The sequence below is a fragment of the Sipha flava genome, unplaced genomic scaffold (assembly GCF_003268045.1).
Source record: "Sipha flava isolate LNK unplaced genomic scaffold, YSA_version1 244_pilon_pilon, whole genome shotgun sequence".
NCBI lineage: Eukaryota > Metazoa > Arthropoda > Insecta > Hemiptera > Aphididae > Sipha > Sipha flava.
The window spans coordinates 4,073-25,167 of NW_020272892.1; the positions used below are offsets into that span (position 1 = coordinate 4,073).

At 24.9% G+C, this 21,095-nt stretch overlaps 2 protein-coding genes across 3 annotated transcripts; both read right to left on the bottom strand.

Annotated features, from left to right (window-relative positions):
• Positions 1-7,623: 7,623 nt before the first annotated feature.
• LOC112684178 (histone PARylation factor 1) lies at positions 7,624-14,365 on the bottom strand. 2 transcript variants are annotated; one of them, XM_025555540.1, is made up of 11 exons: positions 14,194-14,365; positions 14,022-14,142; positions 13,808-13,955; positions 12,642-12,817; positions 11,666-11,840; positions 10,841-11,017; positions 10,613-10,749; positions 9,996-10,141; positions 9,714-9,913; positions 9,377-9,627; positions 7,624-7,724 (listed from the first exon to the last, which is right to left on the bottom strand). In XM_025555540.1, exons 2-11 carry the CDS (start codon positions 14,133-14,135, stop codon positions 7,677-7,679), a joined length of 1,572 nt encoding a protein of 523 aa, XP_025411325.1. In that variant the 5' UTR covers positions 14,136-14,142; positions 14,194-14,365; the 3' UTR covers positions 7,624-7,676. The 2 variants fall into 2 exon arrangements, with proteins under 2 accessions (XP_025411325.1, XP_025411326.1); XM_025555541.1 differs by lacking the exon at positions 7,624-7,724 and adding an exon at positions 9,182-9,301 and having other exon boundaries at positions 14,022-14,365.
• A 1,623-nt stretch (positions 14,366-15,988) lies between these two features.
• Positions 15,989-20,333, bottom strand: LOC112684177 (THO complex subunit 1). The gene is made up of 14 exons (XM_025555539.1): positions 19,958-20,333; positions 19,751-19,792; positions 19,592-19,671; positions 18,927-19,228; positions 18,764-18,859; positions 18,545-18,677; positions 18,262-18,367; positions 17,975-18,195; positions 17,773-17,902; positions 17,519-17,688; positions 17,257-17,406; positions 17,002-17,152; positions 16,610-16,849; positions 15,989-16,231 (listed from the first exon to the last, which is right to left on the bottom strand). The coding sequence occupies exons 2-14, from the start codon at positions 19,781-19,783 to the stop codon at positions 16,073-16,075; spliced, it is 1,971 nt and encodes a 656-aa protein (XP_025411324.1). The 5' UTR covers positions 19,784-19,792; positions 19,958-20,333; the 3' UTR covers positions 15,989-16,072.
• Positions 20,334-21,095: the final 762 nt, after the last annotated feature.

A 21,095-nucleotide genomic window follows, 5' to 3' on the forward strand; every position in this document is an offset into this window, starting at 1 on the left:
CACGTAAAATATGTATTTATTGTCAATTTATAACTTATGTACAGTGATGTAAAAATACCGTATTCTATTTTTTAATTGTATAATACGTGTATTATACATGTATTATACGTGTATAATACAGTACCTATTTTACAAAAATGTTATGGTGTTTACATAATTGTTAAATATATAACTGCTGGAGTGAAATAAGAATTTATGATCAATAATATAAGATATTATTAGGTCGATCCATAGTAAAAATAAACAATAACTAACGTTTAAGAACTTCAATTAGGTAATTGTAACTTGTAGCCTGTAGGTAATTAAATATAATTAATTGAATTTAGTATAATATTATACTGTGGTCTACTGTCTACGATTATGACTTATGACTTGAGTTTATCAATTATCACTTATCACACGTATCACTACGATTTATAAATATTTTGACTAGAATCATGGAACTTAAGTTAATAGGTCTATAGTCTATGGCTAGATTAGTTCTTTATAATGGACATAGACAATGATGCTTTTTATTTATAGTCCCTTTTCTATGATCGATGCCAACCGGCAACCACCTACCAATAACCATGTTACTTGTGTGGCCGTGCTCCGTCGTTTTATTACTGTTATCACTTATCACTGTTACTTACCGCTTATCAATTATCCATGATTTTTTTGTATACCACTTGTGTTTTACTTTTTTATACATGACGTATAATACGTCTGTATCGTACAATATTGTACAATATGTAGTGGCGTAGTTACGGGGAGGGTGTAAGGGGTATCACCAACCCCCACAAATTTTTTTTTAATGATATTTGATTATTATTTATTAATATTTACGTATTATAGTAAAATATTTTGATTTTACTATGATTAGGTACCTATATATTATTATATAGCCGGATCTAGGGGGGGGGAAGTCGGGGATTTATCCCCAGGCGTAACATTTTAGAGGGTGTAATTTTCGTAATTATTAACAACTAATTTGATATTTTTAACTTCATTAAATACTGATATTAGGGTAAAACTCAATAAGTACGATTGTATATTGATTATAAGAACACAATTTATTTGAGTATTTGTTTATTAGGCTATGGATAGGGCGTAATTTTAACATTTTACCCGGGCGTAAAAATTCCTAGTTCCATCTCTGCGTGCAATAATAAGAGATTTTAAAATAGTAATGGAAGTCAATATCTCTCCATAATCATAAAGTTAACGTGCTTTTCATTGACTCATTAGGTATGCAACGTAATTTTCATGGGCGCATCGTGCATCTATCCGGTTGTCCGATAGCCCAGTTCGGGCCTGAACATAGACATACTACTAGTCAACGATATAAAATAGTGTATTTTTAATCTCAGATAATTCGTAGCCTACACTTATATAAATGGGAGGAATGTACCTTCAGGGCCGTCCTGAAGGCGGGTCTTGGAGAGTGTCTCACCTCCCTCCCCCCACGAAAACACCAGTCAGTAGTTAAACTTGTTTCATTATAGCCTAGAAGTACCTAATTTTACTTACGGGAAACAAATATTACATATTTCGTGATACAGTGTATACACGAATAAAATTTATATAACTACTTATTATACAATATAAAATATTATACATATAAAATTAAATTGTTAATTTTAAGAAGTGCGATACTGACACATATATACATGTTAAAAAGTAAAAATACGACTACATATAGTTAATTATACCACATACATTGAATAAAAAAATTGTAGTCGGCATTTTTCATATTATTCACCCCCCCCCCATGATTTTCATCTTCGTGACGGCCCTGTGTACCTTATTGATTGGAGGATTTCACGCTAATGGGCGGTGGGTTGGACTGATCCGGAAGTGGATTTGTGATAGACGGAGGACTGAACACCTCCGAATAAGAATTTTCATCCACAGAGAAGCAAAGCAGTTTGGAGAGACAATTAATTTGTTTTTTTTTTCTCTTGACTTTAATAGACGATGATGATGACATCAATGCATTTAAAAGTATTCTGTGACATATTGAAAACTATAGATTCATAAAGTAATAAGTGAAATAAAAACGATAATGGACGAATATAATGAACGTCTGTTCATGATAAACGGTAACGACGTACGGAATAAATTATAATGTATGCAACTATTTGGACGCAAACAAATAGAGGAAAAGCAAAAAAAAATATGCTAAAAGTTCGCTTTTGTCAATTCCTATCTATGGTGTCTACTCATGTTTTATTTTATTACATAATATTAATTATTTGAAATATATATGTGAATTTTGAATACTGAATATTTATAAAAATAACTTTAACATGTTTTTAAATACATTATTATAATTTTTTTTTTTTTTTTTTTTTTTTTTTTTTTTGAAAATGTATTTATTATTAAAGATAACACAATACAAAAAATTATTAACTAAAAATAACAAATTACCTACACCTTTAAGCAAGCTTGTGGTGGTGTAGGGAGTTATTAAATACATACACATAAATTAAATAATATAACAAAGTTTTGTAAATAAACTAAACTATTACTGCTTACAATTGTAGATTAATTCATAGTGAGATTATTATACATAAAGTTATACATTATAAATTATAAACTAAGGAAAAAAAAAAAAAAAAAAAAAATAAAAAAAATAAGTAAATAAAATAAGAATACAAGTACTAAATATATTTTGTGATAATTATAGTTTATAAAATAATTATATAACTGCAATTATTTCTTCACACAAAAATGAACTTAGACATGCTTTAAACTTATTTTTATTGTTAACATATGATTTAATCAGATTGGGTAATGAATTAAAGTTTACAGGACCCAAATAGTTAATGAATTTCTGACCAAAACTTGTATTTGAAGCTATCACTTTAATATCATATAACCGGTTTTCCCTTGATGGAAATCTTTTATCAGGTTGTGAGGTAAAGAAAAAACTAGAATTTTTATAAACAAACATAATTGCGTATTTCTTGTATAGCAGTTCAAGTGGGAGGACATTAAATTCTTTGTAGTTGGAAAATGTGGATCCAATGCGATTATCTTTTTTTAAACATATACGGATAATAGTATTTTGTTGAATTCTTAATTTGTTTAGCACATTTTTTGAAGCACCCCCCCAAATTTCAATACCATATTGCAATATCGATTGATATAAAGAGATGTACACTATTCTTAATGTGTGAAATGAAATTATATATTTTAGTTTATGAAATTTGAATATAATAGATCGCAGTTTAATTATTAAATTATTTACATGAAAATTCCACCTAAGATTGCAGTCCAGTATGATTCCTAAATATTTCGTTTTTTTAGCTATACTAATTTTCGGGCAATTACAGTTTGTTTTATTTGAACAACTATGAGTTGATATTTCATTAAATGGTGGTAAAGTTTTGTTTATAGAGAAAATTATAAAATTTGTTTTGTTGAAATTTAAAGTTAATTTTTTATTATTTAACCATTTAATTACTTTATTAAAATTACATTCAGTCTTCAGTCTTAGATCTTCCCAGTTACAACCCGAGAACAACAAACAAGTGTCATCCGCATATACAACAATTTTCCCGTCGAGTTTCATATTACAAAGACTATTTATATATATGATGAAAAGTATAGGGCCTAACACACTTCCTTGGGGAACACCATATATAACTTCATTTTCACGACCTAATATACCATTTATATTCGTAAATTGTTTCCTCTTATCTAGGTAACTTATAAACCATCTTAAACAGACGCCCGTAATACCAAAACTATTGAGAGTCTTACATAATAAATTATGATCAACGGTGTCAAAAGCTTTGGCTAAGTCCAAAAAAATACCTAATGTTTTCTCTCCTTTGTCAAGTGCTTTTGATAGAAATTGTGTAACTGTATATAAGGCATCTACTGTACTTTTTCCAGGCCTAAAACCAAATTGATTTATTGATAAAAGGTTGTTGTTTTCAAGATAATTTATTAAACGCAATTTAATAATTTTTTCAAAAATTTTTGAAAAATTATTCAACATCGAAATTGGTCTATAATTGTTCGGGTTTTCTTTATCGCCTCCTTTATGTAGTGGTTTTATAATAGCTAATTTGAGTTTGTTAGGAAAAATACCCTGTTGAATACTTGAATTAAAAATATGAGTTAAAGGGTTAATTATATATGGTGCTATGTTTTTTAATAATTTAACGCTAATTTTATCATATCCGGAGGCTTTATCCTCTTTAAAATTATTTATTATATTCATAACTTCAGACGATTCTATTTTGTTTAAGAAAAATTTATCAAAATCTAAGTTTGTATATGTATCATTGTTATCTTGGTCAGAAGTTTCTTTTATATTTTCAGCTAAATTTTGGCCAATATTTGAAAAATACGTATTTAATTTATTAGATACATTTTCTGGTTCTTTCTGTGCATCAATGCATTCACCAGCAAAGTTTAAACGCTTTATTATTTCATTGTTATTATTTGATTTGTTGGTTAATTTTTTTATTAGTTTCCAAGTGTTTTTGGGATCACCGGAAACATTTTGAAAGAGATCTTTATAATAATTAGTTTTAGCAATCTTAATAATCTGATTTAGCTTATTTTTATACTTCTTGTAATAGTTACTTAAAGTATTATTGTTAGGATGTTTTTTTGTTTTTAAAGATAAGTATTGTTTTTTTCTAACTGAGCATAATATTCCTGTAGTCATCCAATTTTTTAAACGTTTCGATTTAGAATTTATGATTTTAATACTCTTAGAACTATTGATTGATTTAGAAATACGATCATATAAAATATCTAGTGCCTCGTTTACGTCACAGGTATTATATAAGTCAGACCAGTTTTCAACATTTAGTGTATCCTTAATTTTTTTATAATTTATTTTCTCAAATGTAGCTAAATTTTGTTGATCTCGATTAATTATAGATGGAATAGAAATAATAGTGGTATAATGATCAGAAAAATCTGTTTGGATTACTCCAGCTTTAATATTATCACTGCAATCATTGTTATTATTATTAATATTATTATTATCATTGAATTTAATAAATATATGGTCGATACAAGAGCTAATACTATTACCTGGTACTCTCGTAAATATATTTATAAGAGAACTAAAACCATTTAAAGATAACAAGTCTAGGTAATTATTATCAACATTATTATTTCCAGCAATATTTATATTAGTATCACCTAATAAGATGGTCATTATATTATCATGATTAGCTTTATCTAACATTATTATTTCTTCTAAACAAGTCAAAAACATAATAATATATGACTATTAAAAAAAGATAAATTTAATTTATCTATTTAATTAAATTCATTGTAATTTTGTTCAATGAAACATTAATACATTATCAAAATATAATATTTATATTTTATGATGTTATAAACCATAATTTACTGTCAAAATGTTTTTTTATAAATAACATTTATATGACTCAAAAAAATTACATAAATCACAATTGAATCGCTTATTACAGAAACCCCGTAAGAGACAAAAATTTCGAAACATATTATTTTCCACTTGCTTATATCTTTTTAGTAGACACATCGATTTTTGCAGAAGCCCCATCTTATTTACGTGGCCAATTCGCGTCTTTGAAATTTTTGTTTGGAGCAGAAACACCTAAGTAATGTCATGTAATACAAAAAATACAAACAAGTGGAAAATAATATGTTTCGAAATTTTTGTCTCTTACAGGGTTTCTGTAATAAGCGATTCAATTATTTTGAAATGTAGATGTATTACATATTATCTGGTACAATTGAAACACAGTTTGTGATAGATATCTACCTAAAAAAAATATTATTTTTTTATTAAAATAATAAATACTGTTTTTATCTTTATCTAGATAATTAAATTACTATGTATATTTTATCTTCATCTAGATAACAAGGTATTCTACCAATTATTTATTATCTTTATCAAAATATTAAAAAAATTATCTTCATATAACACTACTTACCCTTATGGTACCTTTGTTTATAAATATTTTTAGAAAAATGATTTATTCCTACAAAAATTTTGTCTGCCCTTTGAACTAAACTTTTCAATATTATACCACCACAAAACAACTGAAGTATAAAATGAAAAAAATAAGTATGAATATTAATTGTAAAGGGGATAAAAGCAAAAATGAGATATTTTTAATTATATATTTTTCTTTGACCAAAAGTCCATCATTATACAGTATTATACAATCTATAATAATTATATTAATATAATTAAAAATCTGAGCTTTAAAAAAAAAATTAAATTTTAAACTGTGTTCTTCTTAACGTAAAATTGATAGTTTTGTTATGTTAAAAGAAAATTAATAATCGACTGACCATATTGATGGATTTTATGAAATATTATTACATCATTTTTTTATGTACCTATTATAGTGGTCTCAAATAGACATTCCTGATTTTTGGAGCTTCATTAATTTGGTACACCGGAGAGAACAGGAAAGGGGTTGGATAGAAAACCATTTACTGTGATTAAATCATCCTAAATAACCGAAATAAAAAAGGTATTTGATTTTTTAGCTCTTTAAAAAAAATGCAAAGGTAAAAATATTCCATCACAGATTATTGTTGAGGAAGTAACACTCAAAAATGTGTTCCGAGCTTAATGCATTTAATGTTTGATATTAGTTAAATTTACTCTAATATTAAAACTAATAACACAACATATGTAATAGTAAACATAAATTTGCTATAATGTACGATTATAAAATGGAGGCAATACATGTGGATACGGCTAAACCACTCTATGTAGTATATACTTTTATTTTTATTAACATAATCTTATATCATATTAAAATACCAAAAAATATAATATACTAAAATTCATTATTTTAATGAATTCATAATATATGTAAAAATTCAGTTTATAAAAATAATTCTCAAAATTATATTATGTATATAAAAGTATAGAAATTACAACTGTTTGTTAAAAATAGGGTTAATGTGATTTATTGAATATTGCTCACAATTTTCAATTCCCATATCAAAATTACTTATGCTCATTCTAATAGTGAATAAAAATTCATTAAGGAAGTTCAGAAAAAAAAGGTAAAATAAGTGCTTAGGAAGGTTTTTATAAAATTTTGTGACTGTAAATTTCTTATTTCTATTTGAAGTTCATCAGGAATAGTATAATATTTGATGTATGTTAAATGTTTGTTTAAAATTAAAATTAACAGTTTTAGTGGTTGCCTATCACAACAGTTCTAAAATATTGTGAAGATTCGTGTAGTATTGATTTGAATCAAATAAGTTTAGCCAATAAAAAATTAAACAAACTCAATTTATACAACATATATTTTGAATGAAACCATGTCAAGTTTTCAAAATTCTAGTGCCATGGAAATCAAATGTTTTAAAATTCTTTCTCATAAATGACTTATGTTATAAACAAATCTAAAATTAAAAAAGTAAAAGATTTCTACTTGACACTTGACTTTCAAAACACTTGACCTAGAATAATTTTGAATCATAAATCTTTTTTGTATTTTATGATTAATAATTACAATTCAATATGTTTACAAAATCTTCATAATTCAAAAACAAATTATAATTTAATTTTAAAATTATTGTAATTTGATTATAAATAAAATAAAAAAACTTAAATTTATTTATTAATATAGATTGTTATATAATAAAGTTTCTTATAGAATTTAAATAAAAAAATAAAATTATATAAATATTTTTCAATAAAATAGGATTTATAATATACTCATATTTTGACCACTTCTTCTGTTTGCAAGATGAGCCTGAAAATTTATATAATATTCACAATTTTACCATAATGAGTTTTTTATATACATATAACTTCCAGTGTAGACTATGATTACTCAACAATTATTATATAGAATAAACAAGATAATAAAATAATTTGTGTAATAAATTATATAGATAGATAGGGATTAACTACAGTAAGATAAAGTATAATTAATATTACTTTAATTCTTATATCGATAAAATGTGTAACAAATATTGTAATTATATGTTTTATGAACAACAAATTGTAAGGATAGTTTATACAGTTAAAAACATAATATTTTTAATAATTTTAACTTTAGTAATGGTTTGAAAATCATTATCAAAATAATTATTTAAAGTAATGTTGTCATTTATTACAACTTATGGTTATATTGTATAATAAAATCTAATAAAATGATTAGTAATAGCTATTATATAAGTTATATATTAGTGTATATATATACTAAGTTATACTAATTTTTAATTTATATATGTTACTGGCAATATGGGTATGTTGCAAAATGCCTAAGCATTATATAAAATACCAAAAATCACTCGACAATATACATAATACAAGCTTTTCCAAGGTATTATGTATAACGCCAATCATGGAGTAGGCAATATGAAGAAAATAAACAAAATTGGCATTGCCTATTACCAACAACTTTACTAGCCTTTTATCATAAATATGTGTCAACGATTTAACACGATAAAGATTAATTTTTACTACAACAATAATAATTCCAAAATACAATATTGAACATACTAATAAGTTTATTACAATATCATAATTTTTCTCTTCATTTTCGTGCCTCGTTTTAATGTTGCAACTATGCATAATATTTATATGAAATTAAATTTTTATAACAAACTACAAAATTTTTTTTAAAACTTTGGCCACTTATACTAGTTTTTTATCTAATGAACAGTATGAGTTGATAAAAATCCAATCTACAAGAATTAACTAAGGATTTTTAAAATGTGTTTGTAAGAAGTCCAGGTGTCCAAATAAAAAGTCACGTTTCTACAACATGTTATGATAAGTAAATAGTAGTTTCAGTAAAATATTTATGTTATAGTAATAATATAATAATAGATAAAAATTATATTTTGTCTGTAATATGAGTAATAATGTATAATAATTATAAGAATCATAATGTAATATAACATACTTATATAATAAAATATTTTGTACTTTGCCTAAAAATAAATTGGCATTTTGCATAATGCCTAGGTATTTTAAAAAATAGCTAGGTTATATGTAAAATAATATTGAAAATCATGTTTTATTTAAATTACCTAAAATGGGTCGGAAATTTGCATAATGTCTAGGTATTTTGCAAAATACTTGAATTATCCATATTGCCGGTAACATATAAATATATATACTTTTTTTTCACAATGAAAATAATAAATTTATTTTAAAAATACAAGAATTTTACTAGTTTTTTAACTGGTATATTATAGTTCATAATGAATAGTTGGATAAGGTTTCCGAATATATCTTGTTATATTTTAATGTAGGCATCTTAAAATATTAGCACTTGTTTTAATAAATATTTACCCAAGATAAAACGCAAATCAAACTCTAAAAAAACTATTAGCTATTAAATAATTGTTTTTAATAATATAAAACAAAGATTAATTAATTAGTTATAGTTACCTTGATTATAGTTCCAAATTGAGGTCTTTTAAGCAAGTTGTAAGCAGTTACTAAAAGTTGTTCACAAATACGATGAAGTTCAGGATTTCCATCACAAAAAATATCAATACCCAATTCAAACCCCGTACCAAAATCACATTCATCACTTGCTATATTTGCATAATTTATGATTGGTTGTAATTTATCCATAGCCTCAATTTTTTTACTTTCGCTAGATTCACGATAATTTTGCAAGATAGTACGTAAGGTTTCTAAAAAAAATAATATTTTATGTAAATGGAATTGATCTTATTTTGATAAATAATAAAAATATGAGTATAGAATTCTTGCAACATACTTTCAGTTTCCGCTAAAGGTCGATAACCAACATCAGTTTTAATATCATATGGAACAACAATACCAGCTTTATGAAATGTTTTTGCAACTACACAACCTTTACGATTATTCAAATTTTTTTTTATATTTCGATGTTCATAATTAAATAATAACCTTTCAAACTCAGTTGCCACATCACTAACCATGTTTTGAACAAGTTTTCTAAAAAAGTAAAAGATGTTTAGTAATAAATTATATGGAATATAGTTGTATTGATTGATTATAAAAACTATAGTAGATTTACCTAATAGCATAAAATATATTATTACTTAATTTCTGAATAATGCAATTTTTTCCTGAATCATTACTAGCAACAAAAATTGGCATATCAAATGGCTGATCTCTATAATATCCAATATGGAATTCAGAATCAGTGCTTGCTATTATAGTCTAAAAAAAATATTTATATTTATTATACAGGTTTGTGAACTTGTATATATCAAGAGTTATAAAAACAAGAAACTATGAAACATTTCATCAGTGGCAGAGCAATGAGGGTGTTATAAAAGCAGCTGTTTTATGACTAAAATTACGAAAGGTGAAAAAGAAAGGTGGAGGAGAAGATATTGTATTTAATACTGAATCTTTTTTTTTATCTTTAAAAAAAATAAACAATAAATGAATTTGGAATTAAATTTTAAATGTCAGGATTTTAATTATAATCACTAGTTATTGTACCAACAATTAAGAGGCAACTAATAAAAAATAAAATGAAAAGTTATTATTGTTATTATTCCTATTAATATGTACTTTCTATTCTTTACTTAAAGTCAGATATATCATCTATTGTATTCAAAAGACACTGCTTATTAATTATTATTAACAGGCAAATAAATAAGTATTCAAATAAAATTCACAAACTTGAAACTCTGGAGGGTCATAGTAATAACGCCAATGCAAGACAGTATTTTCAATATCTTTTTCATCATATTCATTCATACGACCAGCTAATACATCATAAGGTCCAACCAATTTAAATCCAATTGGTAATAATGCATCTAATATATACATAAATATATATATATATATATTTATATTTATTGTTAATATTGAACAAAACCTGAAGATTAAAAAAATAAAAAATAAAACCTTCTGGGTGAACAGGACATTTTTTTGAACAAAAATTCCAAAATTCGTAAAATTCTTTTGGCATATTTCCCACTAGGAATAATTCAGTAATTTTTTTGTTCCAATAAGTAGGATTATTTTCATTTTGTGGTCTCACAATTTGTTGAACTAGACTCTGCTGTTCTCCATCATTTGAATCTAATACAATCGGAAAAAAAATAAATTATAAATTGATCTTTACATAAAAAAATATAAATCAATTCTTAAAAAAAAAAAAAGTTGCTGTAAATCAAAATACTTCAAGAAATATTGAGGAAATGCTTGGTATATAAGAACAAATTTTTATTTTACTTACTTGATTGTAATTCAATTATTCATAAGCTTAAATTAATTTTATAAAATTTATAATTAAACTATAATTTTATTTATTTCAAATAAAGTAAAATAGTATTGAACAAAAATATAACATACTAATGAGCATTAATGGTAATTTTTTTTTACTTTTCTAGTATTACAGCAAGCTAGGCACATAGCTAATAACTCTTGCTATTTTATGAAAAAATATTATTGTAAAAGCTGATTTCCAAAATTAATACAAGATTTCTTATAGTATGAATTGTAAATAATAACAATTTGTGGGTAAAATCGGTTGCACCTATTTCTGATTTTAAAAATAATGGGGTGTTGTGGTTGAATATATAAGGTGGCTGTGTTTTAACAAATGGTTATTGGTTCAAACCAAGCTAATAGCAATTTTACTTACTAGACTAAACCACAGCCCTAAGAGAAGAAATCACTGTCTTCACACGAAAAAGAACATAAACAAACAATTCATTTTTAAATTACCAGAAACTTGAGATGTTTGAGATTCACCAACAAATGTAAACCTTTCTACTTGACTACTAGATGGCACATGAGGTGAACTAACAGTTTCTCCATCTAAACGCCGAGGTGTAAACAATGTTGGAGTACATGGAACAATACCATCATCACCACTGCAATCATCTAATGCAGTACTAGTCTGGAAAATAATTGTCATAAAAATTCTAATACCTGTACATATTTATTTATAAACTAAAATGTATTGCTTTTTTAAAAATAAAATAGTCTAATAAGAATTAAACTTTCAAATTTAAAATATATAAAAAAAATAGAACAACTTTAGCCTGCTGGACAAAGGACTAGGCTTGAGAGCTATTGCCTAAATACAGCAATATTCCTCTGAATTAACTGGATAGCATTGTTTTAACCACTTTTTACAAATTCTTATAGTTTTATATATAGGTTTAAAATTTAAATTACTTGATCAAGAGATTAAAATTTTATTTTGTATAAAATTTTATTTATAAAATGAAATATTATTAACAGGACTCGGATTCTCTAGAATTGCTAATTATTTTAGAATACTGATAAAAATAGTAGAATAGGATATATTTTTGTTACATAGACATACACATTACATATATACACACATAGACATTTCAAATTTCAAATTATTTATTCTAAAATATTTTTAAAATTTAATTTGTAAAATGCTATTTACTAGTTCTAGTATCATTTTATACATATATGCATTAAATTACATTTTTTGTTTTTTTCATATTGTTTTTTTTCTTTACTTATATTACATTTTTCATATATTTACTAATTTATAAATAATTATTTAATAACATTTTTTTAAATTAAATTTAGTTTTTATTATTATTTTTTTCATATTTTCAGGGCATATATATATATTTATATAAATACATTACAATATATTTTAGTGCTATAAAACCTGTTTCCTTATAATCAGTATGGAACAGTAATTTATTTTTTTTACCAATAACAATTGTGGTTGTTGTCTATGTTCTTCTTCTTGAGTATTCTGCCTTATTGATGGCACAATATAATCAGTAGAATGTTGTGAGTTATTCATGTTATCTGAAGAAATATTATTTCTTGTTTCACTCACATGAGGTACATTAGATTGTTCAGGAACTTCCATGTCATTCATTTCTAAGAAAAATAATATTATTAATCATTTTGTTAAATATTTTTTGCTCAATGCAAATAAAATAATCAATTTTAGTAACACTACTTTATAAAAATAATTAAGATTTGTTTTCTTTTTTTCAATATATATATACAAAGCCGGATAGGACAAATTCGGCCCACTGAGTTTTCTGTATGTTACCGGCCCACTTACTAACTGGCGGCCCTTGTCCAAATTTTTTTAATCGCATATTTCAATAGGTGCACTAATCTTCAACTTTAAACTATTAATATTTTTTGTTAGCGGTCTTTCACAACTTAAAAGGCCAAAATTGTCGCGCCCCACCGAGTTTTACTCGAAAACTCGCCGGGCCAATCCGGCCCTGTATATATACAATTCAGAAAAATGTATAAATATTTTCAATAAAACTTAAAGAACATTTTAATATTAATGACATACTTTAGTTGAGCCAAATTCCTAAATAACAAATTTCAACATTTTCCTTTAAGTTAAAAATTTTTCAAATAATGCAATAGTGAATAATATAGTGTAATGCAAAATAAGTACATTTAGATTATATAAAAAAATTTAAAATACACAACAAGTAATTTAAAACAATATAAAATATAATCATAATACTAAGGGATAACATTTTAAGAGGTTGTGGTCTGAAAGAGTAAATAATGATTCGATGAAATGCTTAATAGATATCAGCACCAGAGAATACCAATTTTAATCATGTGTTTTTCTTAAAATTTATAATAATATTTATTATATTGTATTGTTGTTGGCTTATGTTTTTCTCACTTATTAACTACCACATCATATTACATAGTATTATAATTATTAAATATAATATAATAATAATAATAATATAATGCAATATTTTTTTTTAATTAGAAATATTATCTTGTAATTATTCTAATAAAATTTGAGTTCTATAGGAAAACAAGGATTAAATTCTAATTTACCCAAAAATTATTGAATAAAAAATATTATGAAATACTACGTACCATAATCTGCATGATTGTTTCCAAATGAATTATTTCTAGAATTTACATTAGAAGACTCTCCTAATTGACTATGTGAACTGTTTAATCTTAATCGTTTTTTAACATCTTTTTTTCCTGTTTTTTTCTTATTATTTATACGAAGATCTTCCTAAAAACACAAATATTAATATACAATATAATAAATTTTATACGTATTTGCCAAATAAAATCTTACTTTAGTCGGTGGGTGTTTATATTTGTCTAAATGCTCTTTATTTTTTTGGAAGCACGCTTTACCATACTTGCACGGTAGTCTACTGTCTTTTTGGTAGGCAAAAAACTTTTCCATTTTTTGTCTACAAATTACAACATTAATAAATAACTTTGATAAATTATAATTCTATTACTTATAGCCGCTGTTAAGTGTATAGATTAAAAATGTCGAAAGCTAAATTACACAACACCGGTTAAAAAAGCGTACACTTCGTGAGCCTGATGTATTACGGGTATGGGTACCTATAAAGTAAATTTTAAACGGTTCATAATTTCTTTATTTCGGTATAATACTCTTATCATTGTTTCAAATTTTTTTTATCGCAGTTTTATAACAAGAATTCAATGGAGGAAAAGATGAAGCAGCAATGGAAACGAATCCGTGAACACTGATCTCTGCTTATATTTTTACCGTAGATTAAAAGTAAAGTAATATTCATTAATTTGTATACATACCTTAGAATTGCTAATATTTTTAATTTTTACTATTATCCAAATAAATGTTGATTTTTAAAAGAAATAGAGACGTCCTTTAGATGAAATGTTTGTACTGTGTTTTGTAACATTCGTCGTCAATTGGTTTTAGGCCCTTATTCTTTGTCATTATATGCAAGCGAACGGTTAATCGGGATGCAGTTTCACAGATTTATAACCACTAATATAGTTTACAAACATCTCAATCACCTTATCCAATATCGCTCACACACTAATTTTAAGGGTAGGGGGGCGGCATGGGGTCTTGAACGTTGATTATTGAATTTTATTGTACTCGTATGTAGGGATGGCAAAAAATCATTGACTATTGATATATCGAAATTTCGATACAACACATTTTTTTTTTGTCTTATCAACCCGAAGGTTGGTTTACAACTCCAATTCTCCATTCAAACTTCGACTACTCGCCTTTTCTTTAAGTTTTTTAAAGGTTTTGACTTTTGCATCGCTTTTAATTTGTTCTACATAAGAGTTCCGGGGATGTCCTACAGTTTTCTATCCTTCTATCATACCCTCTAATAATATATTCTGTAATTCTTCTATATGTCTCAGGGCATATATAACGCATACCCAATATCAATACCACGATATATCGTTTTATATCGGAAATGTCATACAATAGGGTACAAGCTTAGATCATATACAATATACAGTACCTACATATAGATAATATCAAGTTAATATATAGGTAAAGGTTGTATTGATATAAAATGTTTCGATATGTGCACTTTATGTATAGATATTTTCAATGTATCATTACCATCCCTATCAGGGACAGCGCGAGGAGATGGGCAATAGGGGTAGTTGCCCAGTGCCCCACGCCTTAAATTATAATTAAGGCCCGGCAGTTCTGATTTAACTGAACTTAAAATAATTTAATAATATAAATTATAAGACCCAACATTTATTTTGCTCAGGGTCTCACAAACTTTAGCACCGTCACTAATCCCTATGAATCGTATGACGTACAAATACGAATACCCAAGATATAATAACTTATTAAATCTAATGAGTACTTGATTAATGATGAATGATACTATAGGTGGTTAGGAGTAGATCAATACATTACATATATATATATATATAATATTTAAAAATATTATAATCATTTATTTATTGGTGAATATATCATTATTAGGTAGTGGGATGGTGAACAAGAAAATATGTAAGCCCTAATAATTCAAAAATTTGTGAGTGCCTACTGACCTGTAAAAAATAATAATTATTCAATTATTCAACTAGGTACCTACAAGATTCTTAACCTGAATTTTAAATTTGTAAATGTTGTATTTTAAGCTTCTCCCATAAAAAAATACAAATAAATAAAATTAATATATTATATTACAGAATAATAATTAAAACATAAAATTGCTATATTAATTTAAAAAATAATTTTTTTTTTATGGAAAAAATACAAATTGTTTTAAATTATTACATAAATTAAATTCAAAATTAGTGGATTAAATATTTTATTTACAAAGATATTTCCAATGCATTTTAATTGTGCATATATTTAAATCATGACTTAAGAATATTAGCAGCTTCATTTAATTGAATTTCTTCTAAAATGTAAATTAGGTTTTCAGGCTTAGGATTTTCAGCATCTTCAACCCAAACTTCAAGTAAATATGTAGCTTGATCTAAAGGTGTAGTTTTTATTGTTTTCACAAACTTAATCTATAAAAATTGTACATGGAATAAATAATTTAATTAATAAAAATACTATATATTATTGCTAATAATTATATTTAAAATTATTAGATGACCAATTCATTCCTTATATATTCCTTTTAATAGATAAATAGTCACAACTACAAGCTCAATACCAGGCCCACTCTGACTTATTTGGTCGTCTATGTTATACAAATAAATTTGCTGCCCCTTCCCCTAAATTTCATATCTGAGCACTGACAAAAAATTTGTTGAACTTCAAAAATGTTATTAAAATTATTTTTAGTTATTGTCTAAAACATGTTTAATATTAAAAATGTAAAATTCAAATACAATCTCTCAAGGAAACTACTTAAATAGTTTTAAAAAAATATGCTATCTAACCTCATCTGGTTGGTAGCCAAGTTTTTCAGCAAGCAAAGTCCATTTTTCTCCTATGACAGCTGCAACTTGGTCAATAATTTGTTTGGGAATTTTATTATTGTCTTCTACTTCAACATTATTCTCGTTTTCGTTTTCATCATGGATTCCTTCAGAAATATCAACTTCTTCTGTATCCATTACAGATTCCTTTTTGAATTCTTTATTTGGTGATACATGTTTATCTGAACCTTGATTAATTGACTGAAAATAGCATAAATTATCATTAATTATAATTATAAATTTATTTATTCACTATTAAGTAAGTTAAAATACGAGATAATTTTAAATTCATAATTAAAATATAAAAATGTTATTGATTTAATTGAATTTTTAATTTTCAATATTACACTTACTATTTTTTCTTTATTCATTGTTTTTTTTATCATATTTTCTAAATATTCAGACAATTTATGAATAGGATTGTTGCTTTGAGCAAAAAAATGTGGACTTTTTCGAGCTAAAAGTCTTAAAGCACGCCATCCAAAATTTCCATCATTAACTTTTCTATAGTTAAAATTTAAATTTAATATAAATAACAAATTAAATGTATAAAACTAAAAAGCATAACATGTGAAATTATTATTTTTAATATTGTAAAAATAAGTTACTTGTATTGATTTTCAATACATAATTCTGGATCTAACTGTTCAAATGCTTCCTGGAAGAATGAGTCAAATGACGGCAAAAAATCTCTTTCGGGTCCTTTACATGCTTCTAAATTATCAGGCTTAAAATTCCACAACTTAGTCAATTCTGGGCTAAAAAATTAATTTAATTTAAAAATATTTTATGATAAAGTAAATAGCAATATTAATGATAGATTAAAATCATAATTCTTGTTAATTAAATTATAATAAATTCAAGACTTACTCTCCAAGAAAAACCTTGTTATTAGCAGTCATATTTTTAATAACATCTCCTAAATTTTTCCTAAGTCTCCTTTTAGGTGCAGGCATGTCACCTTGATCACTAGCAGGTATTAATCGTTTTACAACTTCTGGACAACCATCATTTTTCCATTTGTTCCATTGTTCTTCTCTCTATAAATTGGGTGTGTTATACATACATTTTTGTTGCTATGAATGTTGACAAAAATTACAAATATTAGGTGATTAAAAATATACCTGTAATATATTTTTTACTACTTCAGAAAACCTTATACCATCAGGAGGTGTATTATTTATTAATTCATATATATTATTAATTGAATTTTTAATCCATTCTTGTTGATCTGGTTTTATCTTGAAATTATCACTAAAGTTCAAAGTATTATTTATGATTAAGAATAGTTTTAAATTTATGTATATATTAACTTTTTATACTCACGGTTTAAACTTAACAGGTGCATCCAAATATTGAAAAAGCAATAAAAATTGTATTAGAATATAGCGTCTAAAATTTACATCACTCAATTGTAATTCTAATAACTTATGATTAGTTAAATATTTTGGAAAGTAATGTATATTTTGTTCAGTACTTTCAGTATCTGTTCTACTAACATGTTCTAACTTATGACTTTGAAAAATTGAAAATATGAACTCTGTATGCTAAAAAATAAGTAATAGAAAACAAATTAAAATAATTAAATGAAAATAATTGATCTTAAAACTTACAGAGATAAACAATTTCCAATGTTCTGCTTTGTAACATTGATTAGGATTCCTAAAATAATCTTGTAGGGCCCAAAATTTTAAATAAAGGTTTTTGTCAACATTCACTCTGTAAAATAATTTTAATTAAAAATACAAATTTAAGTAATATTTTTAAACTATAATAAAAACAATCAAAAATATAAATGTATACATCAAGTATGAAATAGTTGTGCTTGCTGGGTTTATAAATTAACTTTTTTATAAAGAATAAAAAAGTAGGTATAAATTAAAATTATATTCATACTTTTCAATTATAGTATCAGATTTTGTTTCTTCTTCAGTCATTGAGTCTTGCAAATCTTCATTTTGATCAAAATTATTTTCATTCAAATATTCAGTAACATTTTCCAGATTAAATTCACTAACAATATTTAAACCTAAATATTACCAAAGAAAATATAATAAATTATCTTAACAATTTATTACTTTATATTAATTTCAACATTAATAGTAATTCACTTACCTGACCGTTCAGAAAAAGGGAAAAACTTTGCTAAAAATAATAAAATACGCCCACAAAACACTGTATTTCGTGATCTTGATAAACGACGTAATAAATCTAAAACAAAATACTATTATTAATATTAATAATAATACAAAATAAAATAATCAAATTAATATTTTACCATTGCACATTCTTAATAAATTATTCTTGCATGCCATAAAAAATTGGGACTCCTTAAGAACATTTACATTAGTTTCCACATGATCAAACATTTTTTCACATAAATCCACAGTTGTCACATCAAACATATCTGACAGTATAACTACTGGCATTATAGCCGTGCACATTTCATTACGTACAAGTTCAATAGTAAATGATGTCCACATCTTACAAACATCATATATGTTTGGTGGTTTTGATAGTACTATGTCTAAAACATAGCATCTTAATACTTGATCCAAAATTGAACGTCTATCTGCATCACTGAGTAAATATAAAATCAAATGTAAATATAATAAACAAAAATTAAACTTTTGATTTTGCTAAAAATGATCTATTTTAAATAATTTTGTTCAAAGTATAATTATATTGTTTAGAATATAGAAAACAAACCCAATTGGGAAAACTTATGTTATTATTTAACTAATTTATTATAAAAACTTAAATTTTGTAAGAATTTATAACTATAAAAATTATTAATATGTATGTATATACATCATAACATTAATATTTATTATAATATACACCAACATATTTTATTTGATAGACAATTTAAAACAGTTGATTACAATAATTACTACTATTAAAAATGTATTAATATAATTTTATATATAACTTTTACTTTACCTAAGATTGAAGTAATTATTTTCTTGTACAGTTTTTTTAATAGAAGCAATTGTTGTAGAGTTTGGTTCTTTCAGAATTTTCTAAACAATAAATACAATTTTTGTAAATAATTTAGATAAATATAAATTGGCTAACAATTAAAATTATAACAATCAGTACCTTTAATTCTTCGCGATAAGTACTTACAGCCATGATGTACACCTAACATATATAATACATAAATCCAAATGTTAATAAACTATGTAAATTAAAACTTTCCTAATGACTAGAGACAGTTAAATAATAATACAAATACTCTAAGAAAGAATAACAGTGTCAATTTATTATATAAAATATAAACAAAAATATCAAATGTTTAATACTTACAGCAAAACGAATGTATTACAAAATAAAATCAGTTATATATTATAAAATATTATATGTACAGTTAAATAAAATAATATAACCAACAGGCACTCGAATTTAAATGGGCCATTCCTGTTTTGTGTAAATTGTTAATAAAGCCGCAAAAAAATGATGGAAACACACTCAAACAGTATCTTATCGGGTTGTTTATTTTTTTCTAGCAGCTTAACATGATATTAGTAAGCGAATCCAGTGACGTTGTAATACCGTGATAGTAACTGTAACGATACTATTTAATTACCGAACAATAATTTTAACAAGATGATTATTCATTAACGATGAATCACAAACATAAAAATATTGTTTAATACTGATATTAAAATTATATACACATGCCTCTAAAGATTTAACAATTATTCAGTATAGAGATATCCCAATTCTCCTGAATGATAAGAAAAAAATCTAATATTTTAAAATTTATAACTGCCAATTTAAAAAAAAAGCATAAAATCCACCAACTGTAACACCAACCACTAAGTAACAAAAAAATTTCCTAATTCAAATTTAAATATTAATAATAATATAAATTAATTATAAAATAATTATTATTATTTAGAAATCTGAACTTCAAATAATAAATAGATACCACAGATATATAAAACAAAAACAATTGTTTTATATATCTGTGATAGATACTAAAATATATGTCCTATGATTCTCAGTCTTAAACCCATATAAGTTAGTTTGAGACACATATGTTAAAATTTTAAAATGTTTCTAATAACGAGCTACATAAATTATATATTATGTCATTGAAACTTGATATTAAGAATTCTTACCACGTCCAAAACACTGAAGTAGGTACTTTACTATATTTGTTACTGGTGAAAACAAGAACATATTTATTAATGGAAGATAAATTTTCAAAATATATGAATTTCATTTCAAAAAGATAACTTTTATATTTTATGGTCAGAAAAGATCCAGGCTGGATCAAGGTTAGGAGGCATCAAACTAGGGAGGCATATAGCCCGGGTCAATAACGGGCCGCAAGCAGGGGCGTATTTAGACTTACTTACAGGGGGGGGACTCAAATTATTTCTTTAATTCAGGATCAAAATGTACAAGTAAAATTTTTGGTAATATTTAAATCAGATGA

Bases quoted from the DNA above. Each gene is read 5' to 3' on its own strand.
- LOC112684178 (XM_025555540.1), bottom strand. From the start codon at position 14,135: ATGGAAAAGTTTTTTGCCTACCAAAAAGACAGTAGACTACCGTGCAAG. The intron at 11,841-12,641 runs GTAAAAAAAATA...ATTATTTTCCAG, and splicing joins AACAACCACAATTGTTATTG to ACTAGTACTGCATTAGATGA. The intron at 10,142-10,612 runs GTTTGTGAATTT...TATTTTTTTTAG, and splicing joins ATGACCCTCCAGAGTTTCAA to ACTATAATAGCAAGCACTGA.
- LOC112684177 (XM_025555539.1), bottom strand. From the start codon at position 19,783: ATGGCTGTAAGTACTTATCGCGAAGAATTAAAG. The intron at 17,407-17,518 runs GTAAGTCTTGAA...TTAATTTTTTAG, and splicing joins AACAAGGTTTTTCTTGGAGA to CCCAGAATTGACTAAGTTGT. The intron at 16,850-17,001 runs GTAAGTGTAATA...TGCTATTTTCAG, and splicing joins CAATGAATAAAGAAAAAATA to TCAATTAATCAAGGTTCAGA.